The sequence below is a fragment of the Microchirus variegatus genome, assembly GCF_963457635.1.
Source record: "Microchirus variegatus genome assembly, chromosome: 15".
In the NCBI taxonomy this organism is placed as follows: Eukaryota; Metazoa; Chordata; class Actinopteri; order Pleuronectiformes; family Soleidae; genus Microchirus; species Microchirus variegatus.
Window position 1 is genome coordinate 14,328,584 of NC_139816.1, and position 27,008 is coordinate 14,355,591.

Here is a 27,008-nt window from a genome sequence, read left to right on the forward strand (position 1 = left end):
TAAAATTCAAAGTAACAATAAGTTAAACATTAATATTATACAGTCCCTAATTTCTCGCCTCAAATGATTTCAAAACTGTGTTCCGGGACACAGAAAAATATTTATTTCAGGATTATATTTGTATTTTATCCTGCTATGTTCCGCCGAAATACGTAAATAAATACGACGTAAATATGATGTCACGCGTCCTTTTCCGGTCAGTCGTCAGGGAAACATTAACTGCCCAGCACTACTTTTGATACTTCAGTAAGGTATAGGACATTTACTGAAGGCTACTTAAGTAATATTATAATCAAGTGACTTCAACTTCTCCCAAAGATACTTGTACTTTTACTAAAGTATCCCGTTTATGTACTTTATACAATACTGCACAAAGATAAACTTATAACAAACTAAACGTTTTAAGCAAATCAATGTTATCAAAAACCTCCTAACTCCCGAAAAGAACCAAAACTATTAAAAACAGCTCCAACAGAACCTTTGTTCCCTGAATGTATGGATTCACTTGACAGTTCTGTTAAGTTAATTGGGAATTAAGCTCAATATTATATAAAAATTGAATGCTGCCCTCTGCTGATTTCATCACTGAGAGTGATCCGAGTTAATTTGTAACATGACAGGCCATCCTCTGTTCTTGCTCTATCTGTCTGAGTGAAGCAGCAACAGACAGCAGAGAGCAGACACACAGTGCAGACAGAAAGTCTAAAAAAAAACCAAAAAAAACAGTTAACAGAGAAAAGCAGGAATACAGGAAGCAGAGCTGCACCTACAGGACCATAAGTCTGACCCCTGAGTGAATCGCTGAAATGGCTGGACTGAGGCAATTCATGCTGGTAACGATGGTGTTGTGGTGCGTTTGTCTGTGGGGGGTCAGCGATGCTGTAGGGGGGGCTAAGAGTCGACCGCGACCCCAGAGACGACCTCGCAAGAAGCCAAAAGTGGAGCCAATTGATGTGACTCCACCAGCACAGAATATAGACATACAGCAGGTAAGAAATTGGACAGAAATGGATCATATATTGTGTCAGTGCATGGCTGCACTTTGTTATTCATTTCTCTTTTTTTGTCTTGAAGCCTAAAAGCTGCTACTGAAAGAGATGATCTCACTTTGATAAACATGAGAGCTCACTGTGCCTGAACTTTGCACACTGACTGTCTGATGAAAATAAAACAGTTGTTACGCAAACAGATGAGCCAAAAAGTTACACACTGGTTAATCCTGCAGAGTTACACCATAAAAAAGCTTTAAAATGTTGTTTCAGGTGGACGACCACATGCAAAATTCTGTCTAAGTACTCGAGTTAAAAGTGTTGTTTCAGAACCTCAAACATACAAACATATGAAGTTACTTAGTCAGGGATTAGTGTGGGGGTGGAGGTGATGGGGACACGCTTGTGTAATTGTGTCAATATGGTGTGTTTTTTGTGTTTAGGGGAAATTACTCAACAGAGCATGTGATTAGAATGCAGTAATAAAGCACATTTTTATTTCTGGAACAGTTAAAGTTTGAGATTTCTTCCAATCTTAGATTGAAATTGTTACCATTAGTCAATCCCAAATAAATCATTAAGTGGTAGAGAAAGACACATGGCTGTCTCATTAAACTGTAAATTCATATACAGTTTATAATTAGCCGTTTTTAATTGCCTCATTTTTTTGTGCTACCTGAGAATGAGCCCTTTAGGTTTCTACAGTACCCCAGACTGGACAAACCATATATGTAGACTAGAGAGGGTGTTTATGGGTCTTGTTTTATGTTCGACCTTCTAAGGTTATCCACAAAGATTCTTACACACACATATATTTAAAAATATACTATCCTGAGAATGCTTATGTGAAAGTTAATATATCTAATGGCCACCAGAGGGCAGGAAATGTAAGGGTAAATTTAATTTACTTAATTTACACTTAATTAAAGAGGAAAGTCGACAACATAGTTCAGTTAGTTGCAATACACAACTTCGCCACCAGATGCCAGTGAATCCTACACATTTAGCTATTAAGAGGTGATGTTAAAATTATTGAATGGATTTTTATGATTGTGTCATGTATAAAAAAAATATGCATAGCTCAAAGACACCATTATTTAAATATATAGATCAATAAATAAACCTTAACAAATAAACCATCCTGACATTTCTCCCCAATGTTTTACACACATAGGAAGCAAACCTATAAACTACAAGCACTCTGTCCAGATATTGAAAAGATATCTCATCCTAGGTATTCATAATTCAGCATAATGACTACATTACAGAAGAAAACATGACTCATTCTCATAGAGTCACACAACCTATTTTCCTCTTGAACATTTTTAACTTTGCCAACATCGATGGTGAAGGGAAATATATCTGTTCCTAGCTCAGCAACTAAAGACTTCTTGATACATTCGCTTAAGATGAATAAGCTTGAACACAAAAATCAGCACAGGGATTTGATTTAAATACTCATTTAGCCAGTAACTCATGCTGCATAATAAACTTTTAGGATAAAGGTAATGTTCATCAACCTTCTAAAGAATGGCTCCGCTCTCTTTAGTCCATGGAGAATTTATTGATTTGTGATTTATTCGAAATGAAAATCTCCTCATTCGTCCTATAAATAATAAGTAATTTCAGCTGATTCTTGTGTTTGTGTTGCAGATGATGGGGAGATGGTACCTGCTCAACACGGCCTCGAAATGCTCGTACCTGATGAATCATGGAACCAAAGTGGAGCCTACGGTCATGTACCTTTCGCGTCCCTCTGCCTCCGACCCGACTTTGTCCGTTAGCACTAAGACACGACAGTAAGTACAATCGATTAGGGAGTGACTAACACTGTGGATTATTATTAATATTATTCAGTCACAAACAGAGACAGGTTGCAAGAGCAAAGAATAATGTCTCTCCTCTCCTCAGTAACCACCAGTGTTGGGAGATACTGCAGGTCTACGATCTCACCCCGACCCCGGGTCGACTAACACTTAAGGGTCAGTCTTTCTGTCTTATTAGATAATAATTCAGCACGACAGATGTCTCACCCTGTGGTCTAACCATGCTTCCTGTTGTCTTCTCACCACCAGGAGCACGTCCAGAACTCAACACTGAGATCGTGGTTGGGGAGACGGACTACAGCTCATATGCTGTCATGTATTACCAGAAACTGGGCAAAATAACCATGAAACTCTATGGTGGGTTCCGGTCTTTGTGCCTTTTGAACAAACTGTATATGTAAAAAAAGGTGCATTTGTAATATCATAATTTGCTTTTGTGTATTCAGGCAGGTCTGTAGATGATCTGTCAGAGCCAGTGTTGACCAAATTTGAGCAGCTCGCTGCAAAACAGAGTCTGGGACTTGCGTACCTCTTCCCGTTCCCCACCTACAGTACGTCCACGTTCACTTGAAAAAGCAAAATACAACAAGCTATATATGTAATAGCAATATTTGCTGAAAAGAAGTAATATTTCAGCGTGGTTGAACTTTCTGCATTATTTTTTTCTTTCACTTTACAGGTCACTGTGGTGATGTGGACCAGGATCATATCATCAGTAAGTGTTTTTTTTTAAATATAAATCAAAGCTGTAGCAAAGTATTAGCCAGTAAAAGTATAGGCTTCATGTATTTGCTACTCTTACAGTTAATTACACACAGAACATTGTCTGAGCTCTGTGAATCGTTGCTGAATGAAACCCACTGTACCTTAATGCTACATGTATTTTATGGTATGACATTTTCTATTATTAGAGTGCATGATATATTAACTATGGTCATGCTGCTGTAAGAAGATTGAAGTGATTCAAATCAGAGAGACTACGGGAACTCTATAGCTTTAATGATACTGAGAATGAGCAAGCTATTCATTGATTATTAAAGTTTTAAACTATAGTATGTCCAATTTGTTAAATTTATTTGATTACAAAGTTCAATTTTCTTTTGGTAAGAAAAATGCATGGATAGACAATTTTGTAGACGAGTTGTTTTTTAAATATTAAAAAAAACTGTTGCATGTTTTTCTGGTACAGACTGTGTCCCCACATGTTGAAGAATCAGAGCTGTGGAACAGACTGATCCAGCCTTGCAGAGTTGAGAGGATTTTCCACATCTACATTGTAAAAAAAGAAAACTCAACATTTCAAGGCAACTTGCTGCAATCGATTTTTGACTTTGCAGCCCAACAAAAGATTGCGAGCTTTTAAAAAAGTTCCCTCAACTAATATTATTTTGTGAGACAAACTTGTAAGTTAGAGTTGTGCCAACTCAAAATTCAAAATTAAAGAAAATTTAAAAGTTTTTTAATAATTTAACTCTAACTTACAAGTTTGTCTAACAAAAATAATATTAGTTGATGGAACTTTTTAAAAAACTCAAAAATTGATTGCATCGAGTTGCCTTGAAATTTAAAGTTTTTTTCAATTTTTTTTTTTTTTTTACAGTGTAAGGCTTTATCTGAATATTGTATCATTGAAAAATGTCAAATAAAAAAACGCATGGAAGTATTCAAAAGGGTTAAACTGTGAATGTTACCGCGAATAAAACAATCAAAGAAACGTTTCCAGGTTCTGCTACAACTTTCATTAACATGTAATCTGTAAACTTTGAAGATTCAACAGTGTGCTTCTGGGTGTGAAAAGGGGGGGAGAGAAAGTTGAGGGCTGGCAAATGCTGGAGCAGATAATGAAGTCCAGATGTGCAGCCCGAAAGGGGCTGAGTTTGGTTACAAAACGGGCTGTTCCTTTCCCTCTTGTTACACAACCTTTTTAGAACCTCGTCTCGTAACAAGATCACAGCTGAGTCAATCACTGTGTCCAGATCAATGTCAGCACTTTATGTATTAAAATGATCCAGCATGAAATATCTCTATCTGTTGCTTGTTGTTGGAAATGGAGACTTCTGCCGACCTACACATTTTAAGATAGGAGATAAAAAAAAAACTACTTCATTATTCACCAACAACAAGCAACAGATCATTTCCACAACACAAGTTAATTCAATCACTTTTATTCCAAAAAAAGGGACCATCAATGTCACACATTTGTTAGCTTGCCAAAGGCTTTTAAACATCACTGCCTAAAGCCCAATTTATACTCCTGCGTAAAGTGCTCTGCGTAGCTATGCAGAGTCCTCTGCGTCGACGCAGAACCTGTCGAAGAGCCTCTGCGTCGTCTCCGGGTGCACGAAATATTTTTTAAGTGTCCGTCACTCCGTCAAGGGACTACGGAGACGGCAAGAGCTGCGATTGGTCCTCAGGACAGGCCGAGCTAAGCTGCTCTGTGCCGGCTCTCAGTGCGCTCCGGGCGTCCTGACAGAGGCGGAGCTGATCCCCGCCGATAACGCCGCTGCCGAACTATAAATACGTCATATCTTAACACACACAGCACATGTTTAGACTCTAAATGGCCAATTTCTCGCCTCAAATTATCTTAAAACTGCGTTCCGTGACACAGAAAAGTGAGAAACGGCCACTTTTTCAACAACAACAGTCTTTCTCTCTCTTTCTTTCTCGGACGCCATTGCTCACTGTAGCCAGAAGCACAACAACCTTGCGCAGCGACCCCTACTGATCGGGCGGGAAATTGCAGCGAGTGTCCGTCACCACGACGCAGAAGTATAAATGCTCGAGGCGTCTCCGTGGTGACGCAGACGGATAACGCATACGCAGTCGGAGAAGTATAATGTGGCCTTAAGAAGTGACACTCACCTACTACTAAACTGCTCCACAATATGCACTGAAATCTTTATATCAAGTGACATTTATTGACAGGGAGAGATTACATAATTGCTCCTACTTAACCTCAGTTAAAAATGTGCATGTGATATAACTGTTTTTAAATATTTATACTCCTAAGAGGTTTCCCCCCCCTTCCACAAATGCCAGAGCAATTGTTATGTAGGAGAGGGTTTATTATTCGCCCCCTCCTCACCTTCCTTCCTCCCCCTATTTCATTCACACGTGTCAGTTGTGTAACTGCATTTTTTTTTTTTGCAAGCAAGTGGACAAAGGCCAAAGAGAGTTTTTGTTATGCAAAGGGATAACTGGAGGAGGAGGAGACAGAGGTGAAAGGAGGAGATAAGAGCAGGAATCTGTATGGATATAAGGAGACCACCGCTCTCTTGAAACCCAGCTGATTCTTCACCCACTGCTGGAGACGAAGGGAAACATGGAGAGATCACTGCTGAGGATGCTGGGCGCCCTGATGTGTGCACTGGCCGCCACCGCCAACGTTGTACCGGTTCAAGACTTTGAAGTTGAGAAGGTAAGTTCTTACAGTTCCTGAGGAACTCAATGTTGTCCATGTGTGGAGTTTTTTTTTTTATCAAGAGCTCACTTTTTTACATACATGATATTTCAGATCGCAGGCAAGTGGTACGTCGTTGGCATGGCGTCCGATGTTCAGTGGTTTGTGAACAAAAAGGCAGATATGAAGATGGGCACTGTTGTGTTTACGCCGACCGCTGAAGGAAACTTGGATATCTCTTACGCCAACAGGCAGTGAGTAATAAATGCGTGCAGAATATCTTCAACTGAAAGTTCTCTTGTGAAAAAGACAGCAATAATAAATAATATATATATATAATTTAGGGCTGATGGTACCTGCTGGAGACAGACTCACCACGCTAATAAAACTGACTCTCCGAGACACTACGTCTTCCACAGCGCGGGTGAGTGGAGAGCACACACACACACACACACACACACACACACACACACACACACACACACACACACACACACACACACACACACACACACACACACACACACACACACACACACACACACACACACACAGTTTCAATAACCCTGTCTTGACTCACATTCTGTCCTCTGCAGTTTGGAACAATGACAACGAAGTGCACTTCGAGAAGGTCCAGTACGACGACTATGCCTTCGTCTCCACCAATAAGACAGAGAATGGAGTTTCTCACATCCTCTGTGGACTTTACAGTAAGTCTGGTTCACTCATTTCTGAGCAGCATTATGGTTAAAAAAAAAACAAAAAAAACAGTGACGTGAAGATTAGAGATCAACTGATTCTGTGTTTGCAGAGCGTAATCAAGAGGTGAGTGAAGAGCTGCAGCAGGAGTTCAAACAGTTCTCCCTGGACAAACAAATCCTAGCTGACAACATTGTCATCCTGCCTAAATACGGTAGGTGATTGCTTCAGAAAACAATGGAAGAGACTTCACTTATAAACGCACTGTGGTTGTAAATGATTTAGACCTTTCATTTGCGTCGTGTCCTCTTCTCTCTCTGTAGACGAATGTTCCGAAGCCTGAGGAGTCTCCTGCAATCTGCCCTCCTTCATCCCTCGCTCTCCCGCAGGCTTTCATCTTCACAAGTGTCGTTCTCTCCGCCCTGCTGTGACATCTGCAACATCACAAAAGCTCTTCGGCTGTTCCTGCTGTGAACAAAAAGACCAACGCATCCTCATTCAGAGCTCAGTGTGAAGTCTGCTCGTTTTAAAAGGCTATTCTCTTTCGCTTCATCTGTTTTGTCTTTTGTTGACAATAAAGATAATAAAACTTCATTTAATAAGAGGGATTTTTATTTTATTTCCAGTACCAGATCTGTATTTTACCTCACTTGCCCCCCACAAGTAGCAGTAGGCACAACAAATGACATGAAAAACTAATATTAACTTGTGGTGCACATACAATTAATCAAATTAACTTCTTTAACTCACTATTTCTTCTTTCTGGTGGACAGTGTTTGTTGTAAATTATGTGATATTACGAGGTTCCCAAACAGATCTGAGTGAACCAAGACAACAGCAAACAGTGCAAAACAAACATGATGTTAACCATTGAGCAGGAGGTGAAGGATTTGCAGTAAAATGACGGTTTCGCTATGATTTCATTTCTGGCTGTGATTCTGATTCGGCTTATCGAGTCCACAGTGTGGCTAACAAAAAAGTCAAATATTACGTCACAAAAATCAACATTTCTGACCTAAAGTCAAGTAAAAGTAAAGTCCATTAGAGCAGTGATAAAGAACAGGTTAGTTCATTCAGTGCGTGTATGTGTAAATTCTCTTTTATCCAGGTCAAAGTTATCCAAAGAGCAACTGGAGTAAGTGGACTTGTGGATTTACTGCTAATAAAGCAGTTTAACCTGTTACTCAAGATGTTTCTTCAATTCAGAACTTCAGAAGCTGAGGTAGCCACATCTAATCTTAACACACATACATTTTTTATAAATAAATAAATAACCAAAAATGTTTCAAAAAAGCAGAATCAAAATCCAATGGTTTCCAGCACATGGTTTTCATGTTATACTTAAACACCGATTGGCAGAGCAAATTGATGTAAGAGCACCATTTTTTTTTTCCGTGACACGATCAACAATCCATTTTACTATATTGAATGTCAATATTTTCAGGAAGTTTCTATGTGTAGGCTATACCTGGTAGGAAAGCTGCTGATTATCATTGTCCTGAACTGACAGCAACAAAGGGAGTTCTGACGTCTGGGTGACATTTACTGACCACAAGGGGGCAGCCTACCACCTGTCAAAGACAAACCACAATGGTCAAAATGCAAAAGGATGAACATGCAAGCAGAATAAAAATAAAAATAAATTCTCTGTACATGAAAAAATAATCTAAGTGACCCATTTACAGGTTGATGAATTTTCACAGTTTAGGATGAAACCAGGTGCATGTAACAGGATGTAAGACTTCAAAAGCAACGTTACTTGGGATAAGATACAAGACGTCCAGTGAATATCCCCCACCGTGTGTGACACGTGCTTTATATATTATGCAACCATGAAAAAGACCGATGTTAAAGATCAAACACTCTTTATTGAACGTAATTAACCCAATGCAACAAGCAAACAAACAAACAAAAAAACAGTTATGGTTTTGTTTGCTGGAGTTGAGAGTCCATTATCAGGGACATTGCTGTCTTGTCTGGGTAATAGGAACATTTAAAAAAACAAACAAACAAAACAGTAAAGTAGATTCACTCACTTGCCTTCAGGGATTGATGTGAGAGTGTGGAGAAAGTCTTCTTTGAGGCTGCAGTAGAAGGCTGAGTATCTGTCTGTGATGTGCGGCGAGCGCTCAAACATGAGATCGACAATGACGGAAATCATTCATGTAACGACAAGGCGCCATGGTGACAGTTTGACAACAGACACACACACACACACACACAAGAACAACCCAATGTACAATGAAACAGTAAAATTGGTCAGGTAAACACAACGGATGGGAAAACATAAGAAGAAAGTAAACATTTTCTCTTGAGTGTATGATGAACAACAGTGGCACAGAGTGAAAAGCATTAAGTGTCAATGTATAGCTGCTCCTGCTGCATAAAACCTAGTGTGATTAAAGCAATACATACAGTATTATTCTGAATTTGAAAGGACATATTTAACACCAAAAAAAAAAGGATTCATGAACTGGGACAAGGCCAAATGGTTCAAGACCTTGAAGGCACAACAAACAAGTAAGCCAATGACCATCTTAACTGTGTCCCAGATCTAGAACAAAATGTTATTTTTTTCCCCCCCACCATTTAAAGATACTATATGTAACAAATGTATTATATGAAGTCAGAAAATGACCATGATATGTCATCAGAGATTAAGGAAAGTGTTAAATTGAGTAATGATAACAATAATAATGCAGCCAATATATTCAAAAAAATACATTTTCAGTTGCTGGCTGCTAACTCTTGTTTATGTTTTGGTTTGGAGTTTTGGTCCATTGCTCCTCCCTCTGTTGTGCACATGATGACTTTAAATACGTCGACAAAGTGAGCTGCAGTGGTGAAATGCCAAACGGTACTGAACCTAAAAAAAAACAAAAAAAAAGCTCCAAACAGAAAAGTCTAGACCAGAGGAGATAAAACTATAGAAAATAGACGAATGAAAAAGGAGAGGATGTTGAGCGTTTCAGCCAAGGTTAGTTCAGTCTCTTATTAATTTCTCTCTCTGCTGTTTCAAACTCTGCTGTGTCTGTGGCTTACACATGACAATGTAACCAAATTAGGTTCAATTTTTCACAAAAATAAAACCAGAAAGTGGGACACACAGGGGGTAATGCTGGGTATAAGTGCAGGTTGTCCTCTCTCAGTGACCACATTCTCCCATACTAATGCTCAAGGTGGCTGTTGGACATATTTTAAATATAGCACTTATGAGGTTGGATATGTCCCGTTCACCTGGCCGACACATATATATATAAATACCACACAGATGCACCCACGGCGCCAGTCTAAAAGATCGAAAGACACACAGAGAGTTTCCTCAACTCAGACAAAGGATATAAGACTCACGTGTTTGGCAAAGAAACAAACGGACCATGTCGAAAACACGTGTGAATAATGAGTAAAGGCTCACGGTTTCACTAATTCCACATAGAAAGTAAACAAAAATAAAATAAAACACCCTTGCCGAGTGAAAAAAACCAAAAACAAAATATGACGTGTCATGATTTCCCAAAAAAGGAATGTCCCATACAATCCGATATCATAAAATTTAAACATAAAACTCTATACTTCACAAATATAGAATGAACAGACTCATGATAATAGCAATATAGGTCTTACATTTCTCATTAGTGTTTATGATTTCAATGACTCTAAATAAATCTTTTGAGAAAAAGGGAAAAAATAATAATAATAAAAAAAAATTACCCAAAATATTTATATTTACAAAGGGAAATTTGGCATTAATATTCAACTCTCATTACCATAATACTTGTGACAGATATAAGGACTGGTGCAACTGAGCCTGATAGACAAAAAAAAAAAGGGTTTGGCATGTTGATTTAATCGTCTGTGATCGAAGAGTTTCGGTAAAAAATAAAATTAAGAAACACAACAGAGCCTGGCAATAAATCTGTGCTATCACATGACCCAGTAAGTATAATTATTTGTCATATACAGTATTCAAAAATTTTGTTTCCAAGCACAATACAAAGAAGGACAAGCCGGTTAGTATGTACATGTAGAGTCTCTTTTGTAGCTGTGCCCCCGCTGAATAACGACGTCTTCACTCTCAAATACTCTGGATATATATATAAAAAAAAAAAAATCAAAGAAAAACAAACGACAAAAAAAAAAGATTCCTGTACACGTCTTTTCCCTCACATCCCTGCCTCCTAATGGGAGATTACTGTCCTGCTGATTGACCGTTCCTCCATCTCCCCCATGGCGATGGGTCACTGAATAATACCTCCTCCATTTTTTTTGTGTGGCAACTGTTAATGCGACAAATCGCTTCCTCTCTCAGAGTCCAGTCGGGAGGCCGTTAGATGAACCACTCCTTTTTTGATTCGTCGATGGTCTCTGGGTTGTCGGTGCCAATGATGGCCGTGTCCGCTGACTCCCCGGCGGACTCGCCGCCGCCCTTGGCCTCGTTGGTGTGGTAGGTGCCTTTGTGGCGGAACATGTAGCGGATCAGGAACACCAGAGTACATAAGATGGTGAAGATGACCACCGCGATGATACCTGCGGAGGAGGAGAGGCATCGTTTCAATCGCGATCAAGTTCTACCAGCAAAGTTCTCAGACAGAGTTACCGATTTACAACCGTGTACCTCCAATGATGGCCGAGTCCCTGTTGACTCCATCAGGAATCACCCTCTCTTCATTAAAGGGGAACTCTCCATCTGAACACAGAGAGACACAAAAAAAAGATAATCAAACTACACATTTAGACATAAAAACACAAGTATTTCTTTTAAAAAAAACAACAAAAACTCCATGACATGTTATGACACAAGTGTTCTCGTGAAGCACAAATCATTTAATTGCTTGGATTCTGCCACCCGTTACACAGTTTCCATTCCCTTTGCCAATCTGGCATCTTGCTGGATTCCTTTAATAATGGTGGATTTACCAGGTAGAGAGAATACCTCTCTACTGAGAAGACACATCGTCTAATGGTAAGGTGAAAGTGCAAGACAATGTGTTCAGTCTGTAACCAACAATAACACACACTATATTGTGCTTGCAAACAACAACATACAAAAAAACAGACAACCTTCCTATATGTTGCCAGTTAACCCTATATTAAACCAGGGAAGACCCCCCCCCCCCCCGACACATTTTGGCTCGCACAAATATTGCGTCTCCTGCAATTTGAATTATTTGCAGTAATATAAATATTTGATTAATTGTTCAGCCCGAGCAGGTAGGTGTGGCGCACTTCTCTGCAGCCTCCGCATGGATGTATAATATGAACTGGATAGAGCACCGCCCCCTCTGCCTTGAAGACAATTTTGGCCACTGTGTGTACTGCAACAGAAAACCCCATAAAAGCCCAAAATCCCAAAAAGTATTTTTCCCATTGACCGCAATAGTAAAAGCGACGCCTGTAAAAGTGTCCACAGGACACCTCGAGACATGGACACGGGCTTTTATAGATCTTTATATGGTTGTGACACTACTGCGCATGCTCTATGGGCCCCATAACCCGGAAATAAACGCGGAAGTCAAAAAACTTTTTTGGCATTTGCGCTAGGTGAGCAGCTTCATAGGAATGAACCGAAGCGAAGGGGCGGAGCTCTATCCAGTTCATATTATACATCCATGAGCCTCCGACGTTACGCTCACAGAAAAAAAAGTATCTTGGTAAAGAGTAGAGAGTAGATAATCTTAAAACACCAGCTACACACTCGTTCATGTCAATATTTTACAGACTTTTTTTTTTGGCGACTTTGTTCGTCAAGCTCCTCAATCTCACTCCCGCCCTCAACTTCCTATTCCTCTCTGGGACCACCCCTATCTTCTAATCCACCAATGCATCGACCTTCATCCCAAATGATACTTCCTGCTACTGCAATGAATTCTTCAAAATAAAACACATTTTAACATTTCTCCTTTATGCAATCTGTCCCATTTTAAACATATTTATTACACTATGTCATTTTATTGTTTAATTAGTTTTAACCTTATTTATGATAAAGTTTTTAAACTATATGTTAGATGAACCTATTTATCAAACCAGGTTACATATACACAAACTGATTCACCCTGAAGGGAGAGCGTCAGCCATTTCTGCTGCTGACTACACAGTTCTCCAGAGAAGAGAAAGAGAGACTGCATAAGAAGAAAGGAAGAGGCTCAGCACGGGAAACTGCAGGGGAAATAGAGTGTAATTGAGGGCAGAAGTACAACGAGACTCATTACAGCCCCGTCGCTGTCAGGATGTGCATGGATATAACATGAAGAGTTCAGACACAAGGCCGGAATGAGGACGGGAGATCAATGAAGTAAAAACAGAAAAAAACAACAACTAGAAAACAAGGATGGTAACAGAAAATAAAGAAAAGAGAAGACAGATTATTATAAAGTGGAATAAATATTGATCCTTTCTATGGAAGAATGGTGGAGAGCCGATGGTGAGTTTGGACCTGGAGTCTCGATCAATAGGAGGGATTGATCTCAGAGATGTCAACATTCCCAAAGGTGCAGTTGGCACCAAGCCTAGGGAAAACAGCTGAATGCAGAATAATGACATGCTGTAATAACAAAACTGCTGCGAGGCGTAACATCAGACACACAAGTACAAGAGTGCTGAAGTGTGTACCTGTGTGTGTATTCATACATGAACATGGAAACATGTATGTTTCAGCCTTGGTGGAGGTCTACGCTCTCTGGGTGACCCAGAATATTACTCACTATTATCAGTGATCTTAGGAAAGATTGTTTGGAGAATGTCTCACCTGTGTTGTCCAGACGCCAGGGATCTGTTGCTGCAGACATTGGTGGGATGGTGAGCGGTGACGCCCCACAGTTGGACTCGACGAGTTTTCCTTGGTGAGACACCGGGGACGCGACTGGAGGTCGTCTGTCAGACTGAGCGGCTGTCGGTGTGGCCTGAGACTGCGACGCTGTTCTCAGTGCGGACTTGAGGGGGGCGATGCCGTTGAACTGCACCCGCGACAAACACCCAACGAAACCTGGAGTGTTGTAATGATCGATAAGGACCGGGTCTAGACTGCCAGTTTCTGTACGGAGACAAAAGCAAGTGTTGTTAGATTGTCAGTATGGAGGAACAATGGCCACACATTCAGCCAAAAATTAGAAAAGGTAGGGATTATGAAACCTGAGAAATCAAACAGAGGCTGTTTTGCAGAACGTTTAAATGTTGAGTCTCATTGAGTGCACACCCATGCACCAGCTTTGCATTGGCAGGCACAGTTTTTGCTGATGCACACATAGTAAACTGATGTAAACCTTCTATGTTCCTCATTGACCGAGAGCTTTTCTATTACCTTATTGCCTTCTATTCTTGTATCGGCAACCTTCTTATCTTTGATTGATTAATGGGCGATGTCCTGTATCAATCAATCGATCAATCAATCTTTATTTGTATAGCCCACAGATTACAAAACATAAGTTTGTCTCACGGGACTTCACAGGGTTGGTAACATCCTCTGTCCTTAGACCTTCGACCGGGGTAAGGAAAAACTAGCAGGGAAAAAACCCTTATAACAAGGAAAAAAAGGTAGAAACCTTAGGGAGAACCACAGGTGAGGGATCCACTCCCTGGACGGACAGACGTGCAGTAGATGTTACCCAAAACATACAATACGAGTGCTTTAGCCAAAATGTCTCCAGTCTTTGGATTCAGTCTACCTCGCGTTTCGTAAGGGGTTGCAGTCACCTCACACACCACTGTGAACTTTATCTTAAATCTGGCTGGCCTTTGTTGAGTGTATGCAGACATTATGCACTGACTGACTCTTTTTAAGGCTCTTTTTGATTTCGTTCCCTCCTATTTATGCATCTTTCCACAAAGAACTACAAGCCAATGTGCCTTATACTTTGACTCTCCCACGCGTTCAGACTGAACTGGGGAAAGGACCTCTTCGCCAGTTCACCCTTGTAAATGAGATCTTTCACCTGGTTTAATAAAGGTTAAACAAAATAACATTAAATAAAATGTCTAAAGCTCCCAGTGAGAATATGACTCTGTATAAATGAGGAGTCGAGAGCATGAATGACAATGATAAGTATGAGAAGAGCATGAGAGGAACATACACCGACATCGACCTCTGATGTCAAATTCGAAAAATGAATAATGAAGTAACATCTTCCCCTCTCTCTCTCTCTCTCTCTCTATTCATGCTCCTATTCATTAGGATGATAATTAAATATCATAGGGATTGTGTTTCAGTAGTTTTTTTTTATAGCAGAATGCAGCAAAGTGAGTCTGTGGTTTTAACATGGAAACGGGAAACGATATAAGGTTTCTATGACAGCGTTTAGAATTTAAACCTTGCCATGTTTTTAATCACAATGTGGTTCGGTCATGGCTGTGCTTTTACCAGAGTGACCAATATGTCCCCTGTTGTTTTCAATACTTCTTCTGTTTGTGTACTGCTTTGCCCTTTGTCGTCCACTTGACAGAAAAAAATCCTCACTTGTTCCCTTGACAACTGCTGTGAAGTGGCAGGTAGGCAAAATACCCGATGTCCACTTTTTGCCAAAGCCATCTAGGAGAGATCCAGGTGTATCTGTGCTCAAAGGCAGCAATTGTCTGCACTTTTATCCGTCTCTCTGCTTCAATGGCTTGCACACACACACACAGTGAAGACGAGAGAGGAGAAAGCACAGGTAGCAAACATAATCTTGGAAAGAAGGAAAAAAAAATCCACCTAACACATACTCATGAATAAAACAAACATCCTTAGACACAAAACTGGACTGACCTCAATAGCCAAACTGTTCACAGAGCTGCAAAATACCCCGCTGCTTCACATGAACTCTGGCTGTGTGTGCGAGACAGTCTTTTTTTTTAAATTTCTCACATGCATGGCTGCTCTGCTGCTGGACCACTGTGCCACACCCAGAACAAACTGTTTGAACAAATCTGCAGCAAAATCTGGCGAAAGGTCGAGTGACTGGAACGCTGCTCTCCGAGTATGTGGGATTGGGCTTGTTTAATGAATCGTGTTATTGTCAGATGATGGGGATATGAGTATCTGGACATGGCTGATAATTTGATTCCCCGTCTTTATTCCATTTTGTTGGGTCCAACACAAGGGTGTGTGTATGTTTGTGTTTGTACACTATTGATTGTGCTGCCAGGAATAGAGCTCATTCTTCATCATCTGACCAGACCTCCTACAGAAACAACACTGTGCTGTATATATTGTATATGTGCGTGTTGTAAGTTCAAATACAAGAGATTCAAGATGCCGCACTATAAGTGCTGCTTTGTGTTACAGCTTTGTGGTAGGGAACAAGAAGAACCTGCCTTGTATCAGTCAGATCACACCGTGAAAATGATGGTGGATTGTGTGTATGAATCTGCATATGCATGTTTGTACAGCGGGTGCAGACACAAAAATGGGAAGGAGGAAAAAAAAAAAAAAAAGGGCACAACAGTGAGCACAGTGAGCAGAATACTGATCACAGTGTTATGAAAACAGAATATGACTACAAGTGCTCTCTCTGCTGCGTCTGAACTCATACTGATCACTGCAGAGATCTCTGTGTGAATACTAATAAGGCTCTTTCTCGGGAGAACAGCACGCTGCTTTGCATACAATGCCGGCATGGAGTGCACACGGCAGACAAAACCTCCCTTGTTGTTTGATTTTTTTTTTGGTGCCAGTGATATCTCAGCGGGCCGTTCATTGGATCGGTGGCAGCCATCAGATCAAACGAGAGCCAGCTCAGGCTAAAATTAGACAGCACTTAAATCAATAGTGCGGTGGAAGCTACTGTATATCTTTCCACAAATCTCAGAAGGGCATTCTGTCCTGCGAAGGACTTGATATTGATATTTCGATATTTCATCATATAATTTACTGTCGTGACATGTGGCTGTGGCAGACTAATGTTTCTGAAAGCTATAGGTTGGCCACAGGCCGTGGACTCTACATGTCTACTTTTTGTAGACGTGGTCCTGGGTTATGGCTAAGATGTGTGCAGATACATTATGCAGTGGCCCGACTTAAAAATAATCAATCTGAGGGCATGTTCAAAGGATTGTCTTGTACCTGCTCTACATTCGCTTAAAACATGCAGCTTAGGAAGTGCCAGCTTTTTTAAGACCAAGCTGTGTGACAAACCCTGTGAGATTAGGCAAAGAAGATGGGATTAAAATGTTCTCAATGAATATATGCATTCGTCGAAAACAGTGGTGATCATCAAACTGAATATTGAAACTAATCAATCGTTAGTTGTGTTGTGAATGGAATATGATTGAGTACTGCAATAAAAAGTCGTAATTTGCTCACTAGCATGACTTGCTTTGGTATCCATCGAGATGTTGTAGATAAAGCTTCTTTCATCCTGACATTACGTGACTCTTCTCTCTTTGTATTGAGCTTGACTTGTGTCCAGACACAGCAAAATTGAAATTTGACTTTTGTGTTTTGTGTTTTCTGATCAAACATTTAGAGATGCCAGTGGCATGTAGATTACAAGATTTATTAGTGTCAGCAAATCAAATGCCTCCGTATATGCTCACTAAGCAAGTAAAGTAGGACACTAACACAATTCTGCAAGGACTCTAGCTCCACTTCACGTCAAAGCAGGTCGATATTTGTCTTGCTTGCAATTTTCTTTGAAAGCTGTGTTCCCTGAAGTTGGCTACTGCATGATAAAACATATTTAAAATGTTAAATAACACAGGTAAAGTAACACTCCCAACACTCACAATCATCACTCATGTAATATCAACTGAAGGCAGCAGGCCGTCAATGATAAAATGCCTCAATGGTTTTAATGGCGCCGTATCATTTAGCGTCATCTCATGATTTCTTTCTCTATGATACAATCACATCTAAGAGCCCTGTAAACCTTTGCAGTGTAGTTAATATTTAGCTTTTAGCACACTGTGTTACATTATTCATATGTGCTTTACAGGAACTAATGCTTATAATAAAATGCAATAAAACACAAGCACACCACCACCACAAACAGGGGCCCCATTAAATTTCAAGAGTCCATTTAACACTTCTGTGACGCTCACTCAACAAACAGTGAATATCGTAAGACTCATAAGGTGAAAACTATGCATATAAGTTGCTCAAAACGCAGATTATGGCCACCCACAGTGCAATAAAGAGTAATATCACCCTGTAAACGACATGGGTCTGATATGAATGAATGAATAGTGCTGGAATCAGAGCAAATTAACGTTAGATATTTTTTACCGAAATCACCAAATTGTGAGTATACGACCGCTGAGGTGATGAACTGATGCTAAAAAGTGAATTAAGCTGTGCTGATGCAGCATGTTTTATACCTTTCATGTGTACCAAGCTATGCTGTACCGATACCTAGAGTAAAGGTACACTTAGTACACACTAAGTTTTGTCATCACTTCTTTAGTGGCAGTGGTTTCCTGAATGTAAACACACACAAACCAACATACTAATGATGAGAGCACAACAGGGACACAATACATCTGGTTTTAAGACTGCAATAATGAAATGTCCCATTACATTTCATTACAACTGAGTGAATGTGACCATCTACACAGAGACAATATGTCACCAGGGTGACCATTGAGATCATGAATCATTGACAAGGTGATGAAAAACTGAGGATTGCGTGAAGGGTAGAAAAAAATTTCACTGATAAAAGGATAAAATATGGGGAGAGAAGAGGAGAGGAGGAGGAGGAGGGCTGGGGCTAAAGGAGAGAGACATGAGGAGGAGATAAGTGTCTCTGGAGTACGTGTGTGTGTGTGTGTGCGTGCGTCTGGGTGGAAAAAATATGGGGGGGAAAAAATGGGGTGACAATAAGGGGACTCAGATGGAGAGGTTGGTTAGAGGAGATCAAACACTGTTGCCATGGGAACAAATGGAAGCTGGTGTAGGGGTGAGAGAAAAGGGGGGGAAGGTGTTAATGAAAGTATGATGCATTTCAGACACATTAAAAGAATGTTAATGTGAATCCATCCACCACACCCTTTGTATCATACTACTAATGTGGCCCCACAAAATGATTAACTTACTAGTTTTTCCTGAAAAATATTCACAAATTATCACATTCACAACAAATTTAAAATATAGCAAAGAACTGATTGACCCCCAACTTTTGTAGTTTTTTTTAAACCTCAAATCCATAACATACAAGGTCAAACTGGCATCAAAACAATATGAATTGAGTGAATAATGACCCAGCAAATCAGAAACAACGGATAAAAACGAAGACAGCGAGGTGGAGGTGGAAAGACACGACATGTGGGCGAGACGTGAGATTGGGAGTTTGAGCTGACTTGTTTGCTTAAGAGGTGGATACAATAATACACCTGTGGTCGCGACACCCCGTCATACTGAGTGCAACATTTACACACATCACTGCTGCCTCAAGCTGGAAGGTAACATTGGAGAGGGAAAGGTCTAATTCTACAAAAAAAAAATCAATTTAGATTTGACAAAAAGACACACTGATCATATACACAAGAAGACACATGTACACAAACACAGACACACACCTGCATTTACCTAATTTGCGACAGTTGGTGAGTCAAACCAGCTTCCTCTCCTCTCCCTCGTTCTTCCTCTGCTACGTGAATCTCCTGCCAACCACATTGGCGAGCATCTCTCTACCTCTTCCCCCCCTCCTCTCACTCTCTCTCTCTCTCTCTCTCTCTGCAGTGCAGTCCCACCCCCACAGCAGCTGGAGAAAACCAGGAGCCCGGCACTACACCGGCATGGATCAGGACTCAGCACTCTAAACCCAGGCAGTGAAGGTGGTATGATGTCATCCTCATACAAGCACACAGGTACAATCTCGACTCCACCGTTCAGAAGGCTCAAGGTGATCCTCACACAGTGATGCGAAATACACGAGACAAAAAAACGCCCTCTGCGTTATCAGCCTCATCTAACGTCAGGGTCGATCATTCTTTGATACGAGACGGGGCGTCTGGAGAAAAGACCAGCGACGGTCTGGAGAGAAGGAAATTGATTAAACTTTATCATGATAAGCAGTGTCAGCAGTAATGTATACAGATAAAGTATATGTGATGTTCTGTAGGACAGCTGCCCACATGCAATGACGTATTAATGCAGTGTTTCACAGAAATACTTCCTCAGCATATAGTGGCCTTTGCTCTACTGATGTAAAAAAAGAAAAAGAAAACTATATATTCATTCTATTCTATATTTGGCAAGATTTCAAGCCTTTATTAAAGGAATAAATTATTGCTTTTTAGTGGTGATCCAGGAAAAGATTCAGGATGTATTAAAACAATAGTAGGATCAATAGGGGGCATAGTTGACATTGTAGGAAACTGTGTGACCTTGGGGCGGGGTGTGCTCTCTCTAATTTTAAAACTGAATAATCCATTGCCTTTGTAAAGTAAATTGAGGCATAATTGAAAAACATGTCTTGGTTGCCGGGAAAACAGCATAATAAAAGCAAAGACCAAACTAAACACGGATGGTGTCGTTGTAAAGCCGCAGAAATTGTGGATATTTTTCTCTTTGAGGGTGACTGGCAGCACTGGTGTTAGTAAAACTGGTGTTTTGCTTGAAGAAGGTCTCAGGAAACAGAAGTTCATGCTCAAAAGAGCAAAAAAAAACGAAAATGCAACACAAGGAAAGGCCAAGGTGTAAGGCAAATAACACAAGTATAAACACATTCAAAACACGACTTAACACCGCCTCTCAGCAAGCTGACACGGTCTCTTTCCACCACCCGATAGCCAGGTGTCTTCTAATAGTATACCACTACTAGCTCCATCCTAACTGGACTGGACCATTGTGAAGGTAAAAGTAGGTAAACTATAACAGACAAAACAAATCAATAACCTTAACCGTGAAACAAAGACATTTAAAATATATGGTAAAAGACGTTGGAGGGAACATTTTCAGTTTTTTTCCCCCCTAATATTAGGGCCAAAGTATATACTGTATAATGACAAATAAGTCTCAGATTTTAACTTTTGTGTGGCTTCTTTCTAATGAAGTTAGAATGCTAATCAGCTATCCCCGATCTGGCTTGTCTGTCTCAAGGCTTTCAGATAGTGAGACACTGCAGCATCTATTTGGCCTTGTAGAAGTTATAAGCTCTTATCTTTTAAACGTTTGCATGCTACCACCTCCACTATCTATAGGAAGAAACCATGTTCAACAACACAAACAACGTAGAAATAGGAAATTTAAAGCTGCAATATGGTAAAAATGAAGCTTCATCATGTCAAGTCATGCCCTGGTGCAAATAACAACTTGCTATTTTCGAGGGTCAACCAGGCACGGCGTTAAGGGTGGGCCTAGGCCCACATCTCAACAGGCCCATCCAAAACTTTTCTTTAAAAAGACGTTTATATATATATATATATATGTATATTATATATTATAATATATTTTAATTTTGTCAAGAATAATAAGGAGGACGAATCACTGGCCCGTTTTTGTGAAAGGAATATCCTCCACAACTAGAATCCTGGCGCCGTGCCTGGGGTCAACGTGTGTCCGAAGTAAATTAAAGACCTAATTTAAACCTGAGAAACCCTGACATTCAATCTGGAGTTGGTCCCCTCGGTTCTGCTTATTGACAGCCCACACTATTCCTAAAGTTATAGAAAGGTTCCCAGTCAAGGATTGGTTAAATGCAGAGGACGAATTTCTCCACAGGGATTAATAAAGTTACCGCTAACCTTAAGACCTGCGATTGTTAGAAAAAAAAATAGGCAATTTCACCTTGAAACATCAGGGATTCATTGCCTGTGTGAAATAATTGGCAAAAACCCACAGAGAGCAATGCGGTTAATGAGTGTCAACAGCATGGGAGAGAGGCAAGGGCCAGGAAAACAACAACTTAAAAACAACACCACAAGATCAAGGGCGAAATCGGAATCTCAGAGTGGTACTGATGTCAGCGTGCCTCACCAACAACCCTCGGGGCTACAATCATCCATTCCTGATGGCACTTTTAGAGCCACTATTTCTACCGCTCTCTGTCTCTGCCTGTGGCTCTGAACCTGTTCCCTGAGCCAGTCACATAAAGTCAAGACACACACACACACACACACACACACACACACACACACACACACACACACACATGCATGCTCAGACAGATTTGTAGCAGTGAGGACTGGGTTGGGAGTGTGCCTGCTGCTCCGCCTGATGAATGACTCATCGAGGCCATCTATTTCGCTGGGATGCAGAGACGTAGGGAGGGCAGACCCACACAGCGCAATACATCCATCCAGCCACCTACACACTTGAATGCGTTCCTGCATGCAGGTAGACATGGACAGTTACTTTCACAACCACATTAAGCATAAGGCTACAGCAGTCACAGGAGCACATAGTGCTGAATCACCCCCGCGGGCTTCAGGATCAATACTCTGCAGGACAGTTAACCTCAGCAGCTAACAGTGGAAATATAATGACCAGGAATGTGAAATATCAAAACTGACAGCTTGTTACGACCAGGCCCCAACAACAAATATGCTGAAAACTGAACTTAGAAATAGAGAATTTCGATTTCACCACCAAAAGCCACAGTTGCCCTAAATTAACAGCATTGGAAATTATCAAAATACTATTATTAAGTTTTTCTGTAATGGTTAATACTCCAGGATTTAGAAGCTCTTGAACAGCAATGATATTTTTAACGCTAAAATATCATTGTTATTGTTATCCTTGACCGTATTCTTTTACCGTTTTACAAGCACATTATTATTTCTTGATTAAGATGTCAAATTATAGTTATTTACTTGCAGAAAAAATTGAATGTGATGCTCGATTAATTTCTGGCTTCTCAGAGAAGAAGCCCAGTGAGACGACTCAAAGTTGAGTATAAAAATATGAATTCATGCCAAATGCCAAATAAATAACAATAGTCTTTTCGCGTTTGTAAGATTTCTAAAATATTTATGTTACGATACATAGTTGAATACCTTTGTTAAGCACCGTATATAAACATTATTCATCATTAGTAAAATCTGGTGGTGGAAATATTTCATATTTCCTGTCTTTTTTTGTTAATCAATGGTAGTTTTGTTTATCTTTGTCTCTTGGTGGTGTTTTTAATGATAAATTGCGATTGTTTTTTGTCATTAATCATGAATCGACCACTCGACATCTGACTCTGGTAGTTTCGGGCACCAGGAGCAGGCAATCCCCCAAACACTCTCCTGGTATCACCAGACTGGGAGGTGATAGAGGAGATGTCGCCCTGGATTGTCTGTCTGTGTGTGTGTGTGTGCTGTAGCAAACAGAGCGTCTCTGTCTCTTAGACATAGAGAATATGATAGCTCAGCTCTTTGACAGTCTCTGTAGTCCCAACACAGAAATGGAGCAGATCTAATGGGACGTGCAAAAGCATATTGCCTACTTTTGTTATCACTGTTTTCATTCTCTGGTTCTCCCTGTGATTACAAAGTATTTTTTCCCTCTTTCAAAGCATCTTTTCTTTCTCTGTCCATGCGATGTTTACTGCCTACAGTGACTTTGACGATGAGAGGATGGTTGGTACTGTTTTTGGGATGTGAGGGACTTTGTCCCCGTGTGTCCTCAAAGCATCTGTGCTGTGTTAGTCGGGCCAAGATGGATGCCTGTGTTCACATGCCCATATTTATGTGTGTGTAGTGTTCTGTTCCCAGAGGGTCTCACTGTGTGTGTGGCAGTCGATAGTGCGACTGATATGTGAAGTCAGCCATTACTTCAACCTCACTGACTTTCACAGCACTTGAGGTAGAGGACAAAAGAGAGGAGAGGATGCAGAACAATAAAATACAATCTTCCTCAAGAGGTCAAATTTGGATAATTAAACAGCCTGATTAAACTTATGTAGCCATAAACCATGGCTACACCTGTTAAGGGTCGCATACTGATAATTAGGGCCATCGGTGTAAACTATTTAGATGGTACGATGGCAAATGAGGGAAAAAAAAGGTTGCATGGGGATTGTTCTGCCTTACAGCTTATGTAATTGGGTCAAAAACTATGGATTTAGGGTATGAATTGAGAATTCATACATCTTAGCATAGTATTTGTCTTATATATCACCTCATCAGTCACAATGTGCATGCACACTCACATGCTGAAGGCAGAGAAGAGAATAGAGATCAATGTTTCTGAAGGCTTCTGGCATCCTCTGGTGGAGTTAAGATGTAATCGCAGTTCTCTCAGAGTGAGTCGTTGAGAACAGTGTGGTGGGGGGTGAACCATGAGTATTTCTCTGAGCTTCCCCTCGTATAATTTTCCATTTCTGCTAAAGCATTAATGTGAATTTAGGAAGGAGGCTATTGTAGAGGAGACTGAAGAGGAGGTTGTTTTTCTAAAAGGGCTCAGCAAAAAAACTCCCACCATCTTCTACCGATTTATCCTCCACATGAGGGTCAAGAGGGTTGCTTTGCCAATCTCAGCTGACAGAGGGCGATAAGCGCGGTGCACCCTGGACAGATCGGCAGTCCATCACAGGGCCACACAGAGACAAACAACCATCGACTCACACTCTCACAACTACGGTCAATTTAGAGTGTCCAATTTACCTTATCCCCAAATCTGCATGTTTTTGGCGTGTGGGAGGAAAACGGAGAACCTGGAGCAAACATGCTAAAACAATCAAATATAAGACACCACCTGAACAGCTGCCAAGCTTTTACAACAAGTGACTTGACTGAGAGCCGGTGTGAATTAATAAATAAACAAAACGACATAGATATTTTACTTTACTGAAGGTCAATTTTATGGGACGGCAATACCATCCCCTCAAACTCTCTCCTATAACTCACACAAGCAGACATGGAGCTCTTAAAACAGGGCCAGAGACAAAGTATGAGGTATGGGGGTTGATTTACAGAAAGAAAAATAAAGATTTATACACACTTACCATGGACTTTGCCCAAGAACAGGGTCTTAACCTGGTTGAACTGTGTGTCTGAGGCATCTGGGAGTGTGTAGCTGACTGGAGGGTAATGATCCAACTGAAAGAATGGGGGCGGGTTGGGGAGAGATAATATGTTAGAGGAGTGTCCACAAGATAATGAAGAAGCTTCTCATTGCAATACAGAGCATCATCAAAAACTCTATGGCTCCCTCTTGTGGTACTAAAAGGCCAAAGACACTCCAAACAAACACTGGGTTAATGAACCCTCTCATTATTACTCCTATGAATCATGATTGAAGGCAGTTCAATGAAAAAACAATTAACATTAACATTAATATTAATACATGTTGATTTTGTTTATACAGCCATAATTTGAAGGCAGACTCATTACATTTAAACATCATATTGAGTGAAATGATATACAAGAAAGACCTAAATACGGAAGTTCTCTAGAGGATGAAAGAAAAAGTCTCATTTGAGTAGCTCTTAAATTTGCTTGTCAGCTGATTGTAAAAGTGAAAAAGTAATCTTCCGTAACGATCCGGCAAACAAACGGCTCTCCGCCGCCGCTATAAGAGATGAATGATCACACGTTAATTAACAACATGGAATTTCTCAGGTGTGCAGTAAGTTCAAAAGCCTTTCCTGAGGATTTTAAAGTGAGGTGAGTCTCGGCGGAGCCCGTGGGGAGCAGAGATGCAGATGGAAGAAGGGGAATACACGAGTTTAATATCCCTGCAACATAATTATCTTGTTATTGCCGTTTCACTGAAGTTTCTAATTAGCCTGAAGGGTTCAGCCGGTGCTGTTGACAAGAATAATTTCAACAGCACAAATTGGTTTCCGTGTGTTCCAGAAATGTTTAAGTCTTTCCTTCCAACCTTTGCACTCAGGAGCACTTCATTTTAGCGTACACAACAGGCCACACAATGCATGCACACAACTGCCCGAGTCTGGGAGAGAAAGAGAGAGAGCTGGATTGAATACCTTGACTTTTGTTGCTGGGAGTTTTACTCGAAACTTGTTCCACTGATGTGCTGAACGGCTGTCGTGGCCTGTTAGCTGGGAGCTGAGCTCGACTGTCACTAAAGGGTTGAAATTTATGTGTGTGTACTTTTGAATTAAATCAGTATATTCCTCCCAAACCAAAATTCTCTTTACCTCCTACCCCTGCAGAGTATTTTCTCCCCGTCTCTCTCTTCACTACACACACACATACAATGTATCCTAATTTGATTTGTTCCAAAAGCCAGGTCTCAGTGGAGCATGGTGTGGGTTTTGTTTTCCACAGCGACTGCAGGGTGGGATAATGGGGCACAATTAAATTGCGCTCAGCTTATTTACTTTTATCTGAGAAAACAAATTGGTTGCACAGCCACTGAGGGCGGTCAGAGTCCCAGAAACCCCCACGAAAAACGTCCACAGAGGAAGACAACCACTGAAGGAAACCTTGTTTTGGCAAACTTTGTCAATTACAAGTGCAATTACTGGGATTTCTTCCCTTTACAACAAACCATTTATGTAACACAATTTTCTCCTCCAAACGCTGTTGCTGCCTCTCAGGTTACAAAAGCTTATAATCAGGGATCTGGGATTTAACAATGGGTAAAATCTATTTCCTCGCCCCAAAAAGAATCTAATTTAACGAGCGTGTTGTATATATCCAAACTAATTTACAGTACAATGAGCAGTTTTCATTTCCGCGTGGCTTTTGTTCGCAGTATATGAGTAAAGAGCAAATAATTGCTAATTTCTGCTTAAATGAATAGTTTAACAACATAATCAAGTGAAATTCCTAACTTGTCGCACCAGGCGGAGAAGATAGATGATTAATGCCTTAAGATGCTCTTTTCTCAAAGCCCTGAGAGGGTGAGAGAAAGCAAATGCCACAGAAAAAAGAGGAATTTATTTGGATTATTCCCTGGTATTCCCTGCTAAAAAACCGAACGCTTGCTTCCTATGCTGCACCCTAAATGCCTGAATGTACATTTCTTCAGTAAGCCCCTGGATTATAGAGCATTTAAACCCTTCAAAGTAACTTCTGTAATCATATTCTGCAGGTCTACTATTTGATCTGCAGTCATCGGGCCTTTGGTTCATTTAGCGCTCTCCTCCATCTCCAAATTATTTGATCTTCTTATTTTGTTCTTCATCCTTCTCCTTGCCCTCCTTTCTCCCAGATTCCAATTACCCCGATGCCTACTTGTCTTCTCACTTGTTCTCTGCGCCGTCCTTAAACTAAATAGTCGCTTGT

At 40.5% G+C, this 27,008-nt stretch overlaps 3 protein-coding genes across 3 annotated transcripts in view; 2 read left to right on the forward strand and 1 right to left on the reverse strand.

The window, feature by feature from the left end:
- Positions 1-827: 827 nt before the first annotated feature.
- c8g (complement component 8, gamma polypeptide) lies at positions 828-4,609 on the forward strand (the record flags this gene model as incomplete). Its single annotated transcript, XM_083901553.1, has 7 exons — positions 828-989; positions 2,643-2,788; positions 2,901-2,971; positions 3,065-3,172; positions 3,262-3,366; positions 3,495-3,530; positions 4,584-4,609. 7 exons carry the CDS (start codon positions 828-830, stop codon positions 4,607-4,609), a joined length of 654 nt encoding a protein of 217 aa, XP_083757679.1.
- Positions 4,610-6,112: 1,503 nt separating this feature from the next.
- Positions 6,113-7,505, forward strand: LOC310937171 (lipocalin-like). Its single transcript, XM_083901380.1, has 6 exons — positions 6,113-6,236; positions 6,333-6,472; positions 6,563-6,642; positions 6,815-6,928; positions 7,030-7,131; positions 7,241-7,505. Exons 1-6 carry the CDS (start codon positions 6,141-6,143, stop codon positions 7,258-7,260), a joined length of 552 nt encoding a protein of 183 aa, XP_083757506.1. The 5' UTR covers positions 6,113-6,140; the 3' UTR covers positions 7,261-7,505.
- A 3,739-nt stretch (positions 7,506-11,244) lies between these two features.
- Positions 11,245-27,008, reverse strand: part of cntnap2a (contactin associated protein 2a) — a gene marked incomplete at both ends in the record, with an annotated part of 311,484 nt that continues 295,720 nt past the window's right edge. The window contains 4 exons of the mRNA XM_083901554.1: positions 11,245-11,444; positions 11,533-11,604; positions 13,663-13,947; positions 24,758-24,851. Of these exons, the coding sequence (XP_083757680.1) occupies positions 11,245-11,444; positions 11,533-11,604; positions 13,663-13,947; positions 24,758-24,851 (651 nt within the window). The remainder of the gene's footprint in view (positions 11,445-11,532; positions 11,605-13,662; positions 13,948-24,757; positions 24,852-27,008) is intronic.